The 14,953-nt window shown below is 37.7% G+C and overlaps 2 protein-coding genes across 2 annotated transcripts; both read left to right on the forward strand.

The window, feature by feature from the left end:
• Positions 1 to 154: 154 nt before the first annotated feature.
• rrm2b (ribonucleotide reductase M2 b) lies at positions 155 to 4,909 on the forward strand. The gene is made up of 9 exons (XM_037693692.1): positions 155 to 237; positions 501 to 665; positions 808 to 924; positions 1,167 to 1,300; positions 1,552 to 1,646; positions 1,750 to 1,883; positions 3,991 to 4,095; positions 4,202 to 4,315; positions 4,529 to 4,909. The coding sequence occupies exons 1-9, from the start codon at positions 190 to 192 to the stop codon at positions 4,679 to 4,681; spliced, it is 1,065 nt and encodes a 354-aa protein (XP_037549620.1). The 5' UTR covers positions 155 to 189; the 3' UTR covers positions 4,682 to 4,909.
• A 717-nt stretch (positions 4,910 to 5,626) lies between these two features.
• mtdha (metadherin a) lies at positions 5,627 to 12,954 on the forward strand. Its single transcript, XM_037692750.1, has 12 exons — positions 5,627 to 5,965; positions 7,329 to 7,427; positions 7,613 to 7,724; positions 7,862 to 8,014; positions 8,180 to 8,230; positions 9,329 to 9,502; positions 10,687 to 10,761; positions 10,848 to 10,919; positions 10,999 to 11,126; positions 11,304 to 11,411; positions 11,508 to 11,607; positions 11,716 to 12,954. Exons 1-12 carry the CDS (start codon positions 5,627 to 5,629, stop codon positions 11,781 to 11,783), a joined length of 1,479 nt encoding a protein of 492 aa, XP_037548678.1. The 3' UTR covers positions 11,784 to 12,954.
• Positions 12,955 to 14,953: the final 1,999 nt, after the last annotated feature.

The following is a 14,953-nucleotide window of genomic DNA, read 5'->3' on the forward strand; positions in this document are numbered from 1 at the left end:
TATATATATATATATATATATATATATATATATATATATATATATATGATAAACAGGCTTTAAAACATCTGCTGTGCCGCCTGTGACCACTGGGGGGCGCTGCATCTTTTGTGTTTCTGTCATTTGAAGCTACGCTGACATATGGCTCGGAGGAGCTACAGCTAACAAGAGGAAGCTAACTTCCTCAAAATGACACCGACGGTGAAAAGGTCTTCGCAGGAAAATGGTCAACTAAATGTAAGCTGGCAGTTTAATTATCATATATAACGGACTGTTTGACTACAGAGAGATTTGACTTACTAGTAACGTTGACGTTCATGGACTCGTTTAAGTATTAGTGACACAGCAAATGTCAGATTTGTGCCTTTTTACTTTATAAACGTCCTTTGTCTCGTGCCGTTTGTTTTGACTGACTGCGCATGCGTAAGTGAAGTAAGCCGAGTGCACCGAGAAACTCGCAACAAAACAGAAACGAAAGAAAAGTAACCGGTTTCTTGCAGAACGGCTTCAAGGAACAAAATGCGGAGTGTCGGAGTGGTTCGGAGACCCAGGACGAGCCTTTGCTCCGGGAGAACCCCAGGCGGTTCGTCATCTTCCCCATCCAGCATCCGGACATCTGGAAGATGTACAAGCAGGCGCAGGCCTCCTTCTGGACAGTGGAGGAGGTGGGTTTTACAATTTCATGAAGGCTCAGTGTGCAAAAATGCATCTACTTTCCAAAATCCACTGGCAAATTATTGTCTCCTATCACAGCTTATAACTCTAAAACCTTAAATAATCTGACTCCAGTGCATTAATGTCTTCCAGGTTGATCTTTCCAAAGACTTGGTGCACTGGCACCGTTTGAAGCCTGAAGAAAAACACTTCATCTCCCACGTCTTGGCCTTCTTTGCTGCTAGTGATGGTATTGTCAACGAGAACCTGGTGAGAGCGAGGAGTGAAATGTTCGCCTGCTGATTCTCAAGCCAGAGCAAGATTTAATATTTCTTGTACTGCCATTTAATGCACTGCTGTTTTTTTTTGTTTTTTTTTTAACTGATGTTAGTGAGCAACTATGATGCTGGATCACGCTCGTTAATTGTGATTATCTGATTGTATGAGTGGCAATCTGACAGAAATGTGGTTTTACCCGTTGCGGTTCAACAGTTTTTTCCTTTTCACAACAGGTGCAAAGGTTCAGTCAGGAAGTTCAGCTCCCTGAAGCGCGTTCGTTTTACAGCTTCCAGATCCTCATAGAGACTGTTCACTCGGAGATGTACAGTATGCTCATCAACACTTACATCCAAGACCTGAAGGAGAGGTCAGTTAACTTGTAGGGACTTTGTAGAACTTTTGGTGTCAACAAATTTAGTAAAGAGTTGGTTTCATTCCCAGCTGCTGCAGCTTCAACATTAAACACAAGCTATACACATTGCCTTAACTATTTGTGTGTTGCATTGATTGCATTCTGCGCATGTTTGTTCCAGTGTTGCAGGAAATGGCTGTTAACTTATTATACACTGTTCTTTAATGTTAAATTCTTTGTAATTAGTTATAGTTTTTGTGTTGTAGGGACTATCTGTTTAACGCCGTTCAGACTATGCCCTGTGTCCAACGAAAAGCAGACTGGGCCCTCCAGTGGATAAAAGACAACAAGTCCACCTTTGGTAAAGACGAAACAATGTTCAAAGACCTAGAACTGAAAATTAAGAATAGCTTAATATAACTCAGTTTTTAACAAATTATAAACCATGACTTTTCCATCCTCAGGAGAGCGACTTGTGGCTTTTGCAGCAGTGGAGGGCATCTTCTTCTCAGGCTCTTTTGCTGCCATCTATTGGTTAAAGAAGAGAGGCCTCATGCCTGGCCTGACCTACTCCAATGAACTAATCAGCAGGGATGAGGTGAAATAAATCAGCTCACAACTGCATGTCAATTAACCTGTTGAAATGCAGCTGCAAACATATGCTGTATATTCTGTTATAGGAAAGAGAACACAATGTTTATTTTTATTATAGCCACAGTTGATAACAAAATGGTGTTTTCCACAACTTGTCCTATTTTTTGTGTTCTCTATCCAGAAGATACTGGTTTATTCCCTCATGTAACCATGTTTTTAAGTGGAGAAGCTCCTCTCGTGTAATGGGTGTGTGAAAGGCAACAAAGTAAAAGGTTCAAACTTAACACAAATGCCAGAAATTTTCCAAAGCAGAGTTTAATGAACAAGGTGTTAGTAGCCGAGTGGGGTAACCTCAGGTGAAGTTCAAGGTTTTTAGTATCAAAGATCTGGTTGTGTTTTCTTGGATCTGTCATCATGCTAACGCATGCTGGGGTTTTCTGGATCGGACCAGCGAATGCCTTTAGGAAATGAAAATAAATAAAAATTGACGTGTGGACAGTGAGAATGTCTCCAAGTTACACTGACTTCCACGAAGATGAAAACTCTGATCAGATCTCATATTTGTTTGGCCTAAAACAAACATGGATTGCTCTAAAGTTTGTTTATCCAAGTATCATGTATCATGCTGTTTACTCATAACAACTGAGAGCGCATCATACTTACCAAAGTGTCTCGTGAGTAAATGATCATTTTTATACCCAACGCAATCTTTTAAGACATTTTAAAGATTAATCAAAACCATGACTTAACTAAAACACAATATGTTGGAGAGGGAATGACAGAAAATTAATTTCAGATAACCTCACTCACTGAGGTGGTTTTATCTTTAGTGTAGAGAACATTTATAACAGGATTATATCTGAAGAATAAAGGTTAAAGATTTCTGTTTTTAGGGTTTATCTATAAGCCAGATTATTTAAAAGAATTATAGGTTTAACCAGCACAGGCTTTGGTTCTCGTGTGAGGATGACTGTAGGTTTCTATATAATCTAAACACTTCTGTTCTTCCAGTACTTTTTTCCCTGACATAAGTATATTTAAAAAAAATCATTTTTAAAGTCTTCATTTCTAAAGAATCAGACATTTTGGTAATGTAGTCTGTCTAGAAATGCTTGCTTAGTCCAACTTAACCAACAATTGTTAAAAAAAATTAGGGATGCACAATATTATCAGCATGTATCTGTATCGGCTGATGTTAGCGATAAAGTTAAAATATCGGACATTCCATCAAATAACTCACCGATGTAAAAGGTTTCTGTTTTAAGTTAATTTAATTTAAGAAATTGTTAAGTATATCTATTAATGCACTACTTATGCACTTTTCACTTGTTGCTTTTAAACAGGTTGAGTTTAGATTTGTAAAAATTTACAAATTAGCACTGTTCAAGTCTTGTCATTGTGTTAGAGAGAGTAAATGTCATGAATGAATTTGACATTAAATATAATCTAAGTTGAAGTGTTACATCATTTTCAGCCCCCTTTTGGGCATTTGCATTTGGTAGTAGGTCAAATTGACAAAGACCATGCAGAATAATGTGGTATTTTAATTCCACAGCAGAGAAAACGATGTAGTCTCTGTAGGTAGGTCTTAGAAAAAAATATTGGTATCGGATATCGGCCAAAAATCCAATATCGTGCATCCTTTAAAAAATCTAATGATAGCTTGTCAAATTGATTTTGTTTGAGAAAAAAACAAGAGGTTGTTATAAATAAAGCTAAAAAAAAAAGTCTGAAATTGCAAATGTGTTTTGTTTTGTATTAGAATTAGAAAAATTAGAAAGAGTTATTCATTTTGTTCTGTTACTTGAAAATTATTATGATTGAAATAATTGTTTGAAAAAAAGGGGCAGATATAATAAGATTTTTTCTTCTTTCTGCTGCCTTTCATTTTAAATCTTTTGTATCTTTTTTTATATTGTTATGGAATTGTTTTGTACTTTTTTTAAATGAATAAACTTTATACCATACCATACCAAATGTACCTCGTCTACACACAGCATCAAAGCCTTCCTCAAACATCAGGAAAACCCCCGTTTGCAGATTTAAAAAGTTATCAAGTATTTCTGTTTTCACGTCAGCCGTTCTAATACGTGTTTTACGTTCTTTCCAAGGGTCTGCACTGTAACTTTGCCTGCCTGCTGTACAGCTACCTGGTGAAAAGGCCCTCGGAGGACAGAGTCAAAGATATTATCAACAAAGCTGTTCGCATCGAACAGGTCAGAATATTTATTTATTAACATGTGCCATTTTTCTTCTGGAAAGAACTGAATATTAATTATCGCTGCATTTCTGTAAATGTTCATCTCCTTTTTCTTGCTACAGGAGTTTTTGACAGAGGCACTTCCGGTTGATCTAATTGGAATCAACTGTTCCCTCATGAAACAGTACATAGAGTTTGTAGCCGATCGTCTCCTCGCTGATCTCGGACTTGTCAAGGTACTTCCATTTAAATATTCATACAGCGAGTTTAAACTAGACAAGTTAAGTTTATGTAGCATTGTGATAACTACAGGTCTAAGAATAGTCAGTGTTCTATGTATCATTTTACTGAAAAATAATTACATATCATTAAAATGTGTTCATTTGTATGCTAGGGATATGTGTAAATGTGTATTTTGGTGTTAATAACCTTTTTTCTCCCCTAAAAAGGTTTACAATGTGGAAAATCCTTTCGACTTCATGGAATCCATTTCTCTGGAGGGAAAAACTAACTTCTTTGAGAAAAGAGTTGCTGAGTATCAGAAATTTGGAGTGATGTCAAACATGATGGACTGTGAATTCACTCTGGATGCAGACTTTTGAAACTGAGATGACTCTTTTATATAAGGTTGTTGTCAAAAGTAGTTATATTCTAATTAATTAGAAGTTTTACATATCGCGACTGTAAAATAACATGATCAGTTTCTTATCAGGTTTTAAACAGTAAATTAAATCTTAGATGTGCAACGCAAGACATATGACCTTGTTATTAGTTATTTATAAATATATATTATTAACTATTAAAAAAAATGAAAAGTCAAAATGTAGAAGCTGCATCTTGGAAAAAAAATTCTTGTTTTTGGGGGAAAAAAGTGACGAATAGAAAAAGTCCACACTGACTGAATAATTTAGAAACAAGCTTTACCAGCAGTAACTTGTTTTGTTTCCTGATGTATTTATCTCATTTTAAAACCTGATAAGAAGCAGATGATTACAACACCTCAAAAACACCACTTTTCAGAAACTTAAAAGCATTTTTTTTTTTTATTCAATAACTATTTATTTGCAAATAAGTTTAATTTAACACTGAACACTTTGAAATTGAAAGAGGGAGTATTTTCTTTTTTTATGGCTATTTGTTACATTTGATCTATTCATTTGTTTGGCTAAGTTGAATACAGATACTGTCTTTGTATGTTAATTAACTATGTATATTTTTGTGACTGACTTAAACTCAGTTTATAGATGCAGTAAACAAAAACCAAAAGAACTTGGTAGATTTTTTTGCTTGGCAGTTTGCAAAAAGGTCAAGATAATCTAACTCTGAAAATTGTAATAGTTTATTATGTACAGTCAAATAAATTTGCTTTTTTTGTAGTTGAGTCTAGAAATTTCTGTGGGAGACTGGGAATACACAGTTTTATTATTATTATTTTATAAGCTGTGTTTTTCAAAATGAAGATTGAGCAGTGAGTTCAGAGCTCACCCTTCTCGGCCACCGTACTTTGAAATGAAAGCTAGCAGCTAATGTTTACGTATTTTGTCAACATGGCTGGGGACTTGAAGAGTTTAGTGCTGGAGAAAGCAGAGCTCCTTTCGGGTCGTTTAAAGGAGCTCGTGTATTCGGGACAGGGCTTTGTCCAGACCCAGTTCGGGGTGGACCTGGGTCTGAAGCCCGAGCTTTACCCGACCTGGGTCATTCTGTCCACGGCTGCCGTTGGTCTCCTGCTGCTTCTCGCCGTTTCCTGGGCCGCCGTCTGCGGGAAGAAGCGAGGGTCTCCGTCCAACCGAGTCTGCGGCGAGGGGGAGCCAGGCAAGGACGACCCCATCAAGAGTGTCAAACCAGAGGAGCACAAGAAGAGGAGCAAGAAAAAAACGACCGAAAAGGTAACAAGTTTACTTAAAATCACGGCGATTGAGTCAAATCAATGGATTTTCCTGCGGCTCCAGGTGTTCACTGTTGATCAAACTGCATAAAATTCATCCATCCATGGCAATTTGTTGACAAAAGCTTAACAATTTCACGCCAGTTTGCTATTTCGTAGACTACAGTAGCCCGCTTTGTTTACACAACAAAGATGAAGTCATTCGAGGATAAAACCCATTTAAATTTAGCCACCTAAAGTAAAAATACCTTGAACTAATGTGATGTAGCCCGAGATGCTAACTAGCTGAATGTGTTGCTAACTGACGCGTCATTGTTCAGGGCATAGTTAAGAGCTTTATTTATGTCTCATTTAAATGTTTACAGTTTATAATCTACAATCAAATGAAGGTACAACAGGACCAGATGAGGTCTGGACTGTTCAGATCTTGGCTCCTGATATCCTCAAATAAAAGACATTTGTTTATTTTTATTTAAAACAATATCGTATATCTTTGCCTGATGCCATCAGAGACTGCTGTCTATGTTTTGGACTAAAACAGCTCCAAATTATTTGTCTACAGAAATAATAATAATAGGCGCAAAATAAAAAAAAATAAATGCTTTGAAAAGAGTAAAATATTATTTAAAATGTGTATCTGTCATTATACAGATGTTTTTTCACAGAGCCAACTAGTCATCAGAACTGCCTAGTAGTGTTTTCTGCCACTCCACAAATAAAGAACATTTTTAGTTATTTAAATGCTGATGTAAAAGTCAAAAACCACAGTTATTAACACAAAATAAACCAACAATGCAGAGAAAATTTGATTTGAATGCTGTCCAGATGACCTGACTGAAAATAGTTGGATTGTATACCTGGATTATTGAGCATGGACTTTGTTGGTTTTGAACCAGTTTGTCATGACTGTCGATGAAGAAGAGGGCCGGCATCGGAGGAGGGGGCGTGCCAAAGACACCATCTTAGCACCAACATAACTGTTTTTTTTGTTTCACTTTGGAGTAAGCTGTTTGGAGGAAGAATTAGTTTTGTGTTGTGTGATTCCTTGACTGATGAAGCCTTCTGGATGGAAGGTGAAACGTTTCGGCACAAAAAAAGTGTTTCTTCTTTTTTTTGATAAAGTGTCACTATTAACAGGGCCCTTTTTTACTTTTAATAATTATTTTTAAATTAAAACTAACTTAGGGATGTACCGGTAGTTTTTTGTTTTTAACATCTGCACATATGATAGTCAGCTCCTATAAAACCGTGTTTTAAACAGACTTGTTAATTGCTAAAAAGTACCTAAGATTTCTGTTTTTGTTTATTCCCAAACGCTCATCATTTTGGGATTTTTTATTGATTTTTTTACTTTTTTTTTCTAGAAGTCTCAGTCCAATGGACAGCCTGTGGTTGTGGCTCAAGAGGAGGTCAAAGAGACTGTGACAGTTTCCAAAATATCCCGACTGATTAAAGCTGGGAAGGTACGACCAGATTTAAAGGGATCTGAAACGCTCCTTGTTGGGCAGTGTAGACACAATAGTGTGCCTTTTTTTAGTTTTATAAAATAGTTTTGTTGCTTTTAGATTTGCCACATCATGCCATAAATAGACAAATAAACAAAAGCCAGGATTGTTATTTTATTATTATTATCATTGTTATTTCTCAGGTATGCGAGGTACAGACCTCAGTTCAAGTGAAAAAGAGTAAGAAGAAAACCAAACCAGATGTGAAACCAGTTCAACAGTCATCTTCAAATGATGGGAGGGAACCTGATGATGGTAAAACTTAGCTGACAGACAATTTTATAAGAAATTCTCGTTTTCAAACTGTTGCGTGTCACCTAACAGATCTAGTTTAAAGTCTCACCATAATGTGTTCACATGAAAATTTAGTTTTTTGTGTTCATGTCCATCAGGTGTGTGGGAGACCAAAGTCAGCAACCGGGAAAAGAGACAGCAGCGCAGGAAGGAAAAAGGCTCTGAGGATTCAGGTAGCTCAGGAGGAGCTGACGCTCCAAAAACCAACATGGAGGCGCCTGTAGCCGCCAAGAGGAACAAAGGAAACCATGGTAATAAACTGCAAATGAGCCTCGCTGCGTTTGTTCGAATGGTCAAGTGTAGTCTGACCTCCAAGTGTCAGGACAAAGTCGTTTAGAGTCGTAACGTTTTTAACTGGTTAAGTTGCTATAGTCGGAGTGCAGTTATCTAAACTTTGTGTTCTGAATTTGTTTCAGAGAACCAGCGTTCAAGAATGACCAAGAAAGGGGAGGCAGCCAGCGGAACTGGTAAAAACAATGCTGAAGCATTTACCCTCTTTATTTTAGAAGTAAAGTTTTGTTTATATTCAATATTAAATGGAAGAGAGCACTTAGGAACTGCTCCGTTTTACATATGTACCAAACATCATTCAGTGTCTACGACAGTTAAAGGCGGAGTCATTTTCTTTCAATTGTAGCTTTGTTGTCAACAGTTCTAGAATTGCATCGCTCAAGGTGGCTGCATGTTGGAGCAGCTCTGTTACTTTCATTCTGAGATTTTGCTTTTGGAAACTTTAATTCCTCTTTTTCTGGATGTAAATCACTTTTTTTGGATGATTGTTTCCTCTGGTATCGGATGCTGTGCAGCGGGAAGGATTTTTACTGAAACTTTTTAGTTTTGGACATTTGTTATGATGCGTAACCATGGCAACAAGGCAGTTTTCTACAACCAACAGCAGCTGATTAACATCTCAAAAGCTCAAATAATATCTCAACTACAGCCCCAAATCTCAAATGAGTTGAAAAGGATGTTCTGTGGACGCATTCTCATCTACCTGCCAGCTGTGCTCGAGTGTCTGACCACTGAGATCCTGGAACTAGCAGGAAACACGGTTCATGACAGTGAAAGGACAGGATCGTCCCTCGGCACCTACAGTTGGCTGTCCGCAGCGACGAGGAGCTCGGCAGACTGCTGGGAGGAGTGGCCATCGCTCTGCAGGAGTTCTGCCCGGCATTCAGGCGGTCCTACAGCCCGGGGGAACCGAGAGGCCAGCTGAGTCTGGGTGGACGGATCGGACGGCATCTGCAGCCAGTTTCTTAGGATCCACTGTGGGGTGGACCTTTACAAGAGATCCTTCCTGTCTACAGCCATCAGTATCTATAACATCTCTTAATGAAATGAGGATAACGAGTTACAACAACAAATAATTTCCCTTTGGGATTAATAAAGTATTTTTGAATTGAATTGAATAAAATTTAAAACTAAAATGATAAAAGATGATTTTGTGTGACAGTAAAACTACCTTTCCAAACAATATTCCTCTGATGTATATTAAATTTAAGCTGCTAGTGGTTAATAAAACTGCCTTTTAAATCCATGTAATTCAATTTTCTGTGGTTTTTCAGCTTCCTCCACATGGAAAGCGGAGCCTTCAGTCACCGATGGCAGCTGGTCTGATGTGTCCTTGAAAGTCCCTGGTCAGATGGGTCCTATGGAGGGAACAAAGTGGACTCCCATAACTGCGACTGCACATTACAGACCTCAGACTGATCCACAACCCTGGGCTCAGGAGCCACAAGGTACCCTCTTCTGAATAGGCCAGTTTTTAAATGCAGCAAACCTGTCCAGTTTCATGAAGGCTAACACAGAACACACTCATTTTCAAACATTTAAACACTGCATTTAATTGAAAACAATGCAAAGACAACATTTTTAAATGCCAAAAATTAGACGTTACAATATAAACTTATTTAGAGTAATTGTTAAAAAAAAACAAGTTTCTTCATTGTGTATAATAAAAGGCATCAGAGAGACATCATATTATAAAAGTATAAACTTATACAAACTGCTTTCAGGGAAAAAAACTATATTAAATGATTTAGTTTGCCTAATTGAGCCAGTCTTCAGTTTTTCTTCGTATTGGACCTTTACCCTCCATGTGGCTTTGAAGAATGCAAACTAAACAGGATTTGTTTTAGTGAGATTGGGTGCTGAGTGCAGTTTATGTCACAACCTGCTCCAACATTGTCTGTTGCACTTTAGATGACGCTCATGAGACAGATGCAGATGATCATCACCACTCGACGGGTTGGAAACACCTTCTTGTTTCAAATTAATGAGTACTTTTAAGTGCCTTAATGGCGTTACACCCTCATATCTCTGAGCTACTGCAACCATATGTTCATTCTCGGGCCCTGAGATCAGCTGATCAGCTGCTTTTGGCTGTTCCAAAAACATGATTGAAGCGCAGAGGTGATCGAGCTTTTTCAGATGTGGGCCCCAAACTTTGGAACAATCTGCCCTGCCCCCACCCCCCACCCCCAACATCAGGCTGGCCACTTAACTTCCTGTTTTTAAATCTCTACTAAAAAACTCATCTGTTTTCTCTGGCTTTTTACAGTGCGGCTCGATTTAGTATTTTATTGCTCTGCGTTTCTCTGTTTTTCTGTTGATGCTTGTAATTAATTTTCAGTACTGTTGTTGTATTTATTTTTATTTTTTCCATTAAATTACTCCCATTGGTTTTTATTGTTAAGCACTTGGGTCACAGCTGTTGTTTTAAATGTGCTTTATAAATAAAGTTGACTTGACTTCATATAAAGACGTATCCAGATATTTGCTGTTTAAATGTGTGCCTTGTTTCCTCTTTTAAAAAATGCAGAGATTGCACATCAAAAGCAAGATTTTATCTGCTAATTACAAAGCCGATCTGCCAGATTTGATGACGAAATCAGCTAAATGCTTTTCTCTGTGTTGCTTCCAGCAGCATGGAGCAACATTAATGGTGATGGTCGGATAAAGGCCACGTCCTTCTCTGTCCTAGGACGAAATACGAGAGGTTAGTACTTACAGCTATAAACATACCCTACTACCTGGATGTGTCATTTTAAAAACACATCATGATTTACTTATTGTCTTCCTCAGACTCGTTCTCAAAATCATCGGAGCTGCAGTGGACGAACCGCCCTGACGTTGATGGTGAATGGTCAGGATTCAGTAAGTAGTCATCACAGACTCATCAGTGTTTATTTGGGAATCTGTTGAGATCTTTTTTCTCTCTTTGTTTGATTTATAGATGGGATGGCAGCAACAGATCCCTCCTCTGACTGGAATGCCCCAGTAGAGCACTGGGGAAATTATGAGGAACCACCTGTGCTGATGCCAGCAGCTTCTCTGTCGAAGCCTCCTGCTGCCCTCATCAAGGTTTAAGTCTTTATGGTTGTAACATTTAAACTGTGCATGTATAGCTCACCCCGTTAAGACTTTATTGTTCTAAAATATGCAAGTTTTTTTTTTTATTATTTAGTATTTCCCGCCATAAAAATGTAGATTATGCTATATAAATATTAACTTACATGTTTTATTGTTGTTTTATTTCAGGTATCGGATGATGAGAAGGACTCGGAGGATCCCTCCGGGGGAGCAGCGAAATCTAAAAAGAGGAGGAAGAAGAAGAAAACAGAAGAGGAGCCCACTTTGGATTCTCAGGCAAGAAACAAACATGAGGTTTTTACCATGAATGTTTTTGAATCCTGTTAACTTGTGCGTTTAACCTGAAACCTTCCTGTGCTTGTTGGATTACAGACACAGAGCCAAGCTCCCACAGTCAGTGCAGCAACCAAAACTCAAGAGCTTCCTGCGCCTCCCTCAAAATTAAAAAACACCAGCATGCCGTCCTCTCAGAGTGAGTCTCATCAGTTCAGTCACAGCGAGGCGCGCAAGGCCAGAAGTTCAAGCAGAAAGCTATTGTTTGTGTGTTAACAGTTTGTCTGCCTTTTTATTTTATTCACAGAGAAGTCCGAGAAGTCTGTGGAGCCTCTGAAACCCTCTCAGAAGAAAAAGGTTAGAAGGGAAACTTGAGTTGACTTTCCAAGTTCATACAAAGGATATGCAAATGATTGTTTGAAAGTTAGCCTGAGCAATAATCACCAGGTACCGCTTCTCTCTGCGGTGCATCAAATTTCCTCAGTTACAGCGGCAAAATGAAAGCGAGCTGCTTGGCTAAACACTGTATAGGAAAGACATGCGGTCCTATGGACTGGAAATAGAACAAATTTTGCACTATATGCCGCACTGCGACCGGAGCGGAGGAAGGATTTTTTTTTTAACGAGGTATAAGTTTAACGGCTCCAAAAATGTTTTTGTTTTTCCTCATTCTAGAAGAATGTTTGTATCTGTTGACCGCAAATGATAAAACTGATTTTATTTGTATTTTTTGTTGTGAACAATTTTCCCCTATTTGAACCCTGATGCACTTTGCTTTGTTTGCTGTCCTGCTGTCTTATTTATGAAGTACTAAAATGTCCAGAAAGTGAAAGGATAGACTTGAGTTTTGTTCAAATTCATCACAGCAAACTCACGTCACTAATGGACTCCAAAATGTCTTATTTTCTGTAATAAATACGAAGTGACACTTCTCATGGAGCCGTTATATTTGATGAAGGACTCTTAAGGTTTAGCTAAAACTGATGAAGCATGTTTATTTGTCGCAACAAATATTAAATTGAGACTAATATGTAAGTATTGTTTAATGTAATGTCCTATTAGTCGGAAAATTGTTTTTGAAGGAAGGACAGCTTTGGGTATACGTCTTTGTTTCTGCAGGAAGAGCCCACGATACACCTCACATGTGACCACCAAAGCTAAGAAACACACTTTTTTTTAGTTTTTCAGCATCAAAATCTTGTTAGAATGACATCAACATGTCATTAAGTAAATCATAAATATTACTCTGTCAACACACAGCGCATATATTCTGTTATGTGACTCTCCATTAAATCAGAGCAGCCGCTTTGTTGTATAATTTCAGAATGCCAGCTGTGACCGGAGTCAGTTTCAATGGAGTAAAAAAAAAAAAATCTAAATTCCTTAGATAAAGGCTAATCTCCCTCTTCAGCATCTAACTGTTCATTTGTATTTTCCTTATAGTTGCTAAAAAAAAGATTTTGAAAAGATAATAAATTCATTTTTTGGGGTAGAAACTTAAAAAAAAAAAAACACTTTATGACTGCAGTAACTTATATAAACCACCAGGGGGCACTTTAATCCAAATCTTGATTTTTGTGGGATTACATGATCAAACAGTAAAATTAATTGTTGTAGTTCTGTTTTTAATCATCATTATTACTACGACTATTTCTATGTGATCTAATCAGAGTGTGTGTTAACTTTTAATGGTTTCTTATGCACTCTGGATGCTCTTTTTTTATTGTTTGTTTTTTCAGTTTTGTGTTAGAAAAAGCCATGTATGTACAGATCGCAAGGGCTTTTTCCAGTTTTGTATCTGCACTGTGCAAAAAAAGCTGTACCAAGTTATTTTTATTGTAAATTAATTGGTTTTACATCCTTTTTGTAGAATGTAAAACCTAATTATTTTAGGTTCATTCCTGACTTTATGATGTTGGTGAAAGGAATTTATTTCCGTTGCCTTAACCTGTAGTTAAACAGAAAGTCCATCCAGTTGTAAGTTTCGATGTCAGAATTTATTTAATTTTGCATGACTTTGTTAATAAGTCTGTACATAAAAGAAGACCAATCTTTCTGCTTTAACTGTACTTGGTCTTAGAGAATCTGAATATTTTAACAGCCCTTCTCACAGAGTTTAGGGTGTCAAACCAACTGGGTGTGAGAATTGTGATTTTTTTTTTTTTCAAAGTGATGTTTGACGATAGCTTCAGGTGCTCTTTTGTTCACTTTTTACCAATGAATAAAATGATTTAATGTATTTATACACGTCTCAATTATTATTATTTTTTACAATTTTTGTTTATTAGGGGCATAAAAATGACATTTCTGTGAAGGTTTTTTTCTTCACACTGAATTTTAACAGATAAAAATTAGTTTTTAAAAGGATTTGTAAGAAGTTTAAAGTTTTTTTAGGGCTTCTAAATAAAAAACTAAGATGAACTGATAAAAATCTCTGTAATATTGTTTTACTTGTTTTTAATTGTTTGATTAGTTTTCCTGCTCTAGCAGGTGTTTTAGAGTCCGTTCCCACTTTACATCTGCCTTGAGAACAGCTTATTAATAAATTCATATCCATCACCACCTCTATGCCATCCATCTGTCGTTCCTTCAAGGATTCTTGAGTTACTCAAATTGTCATATTTTCTAGACTACTTATCAAATATTGAGATTTAGGTAAAATACAACAATATTGTGTTGAATTCTAAAATTTCAGGGTTTCTGCTTTTTGTCACTGTCGGATACCTGTTATCGGCTATTAAAGAAGACAGCGGCAGCAGTTTCGGCCATGGCAGAGCTGCCGAGCATATGTGAAGGTTTGGTTCGTGCTTCAAGCCCTCAAAATCAGCCGATTTACGAGCTCAACCATAAGATGGAAGTGATTTGTGAGAATCGCAGGCCACTTGCGGCTTCTGGGACTCGCCAGCATGTTGAGAACGACCTTGGAGGGAGCTAATAAGCACGGACAAGTGGAATGCTCATAAATCTGGCCATTTTGGATCGAAAGTGCTAACAGAACTCAAGGCTGATGAGAAATAACAGTCTGCCTGAAAAAAATCAACAACTGTGGCTTATCTGAATCTGACTCCCCCGTTCAGCCTTGAAGCAGGCCGACGTAACAAATTTCTCCTGGGATACGTGTAAACTAAGAAGGCTCTGCTCTATCTAACGCCGCCCCCGAGAACTTCTGTGAACGCTTATCAGAACTGTACTGGCTGACACCAACATCTCATCGGGACTATGGTGCTATCTGGAAGTGCTTCATGGACAAATCTCACCATCTTGTCAAATGCACATGTAATGTGCTTGCTGGTGGCTTTTTTGATGTCAAACTGTCCTGATTAGAACAAGGTGTGAAGAGATAGTTTTTTGTAATACCACTATCCTTTCCTCATGGCCTTTCCCCTTTTCTATCTAAAGAATAAGGGGTCGCAATCTTAGGAGCAGCAGCAACGTGCACTCCGCCCACCTTTCGGACGACTGTACGAACATAATTTCACTTCACTGTACTACGGTGTGTTGATCTTGCGTCTTTGCTCCGCCCGAGTTCGTTGTTATGGCTTGTT

This window comes from Nematolebias whitei, chromosome 19, assembly GCF_014905685.2.
Source record: "Nematolebias whitei isolate Nwh7 chromosome 19, NemWhi1, whole genome shotgun sequence".
Classification (NCBI taxonomy): domain Eukaryota; kingdom Metazoa; phylum Chordata; class Actinopteri; order Cyprinodontiformes; family Rivulidae; genus Nematolebias; species Nematolebias whitei.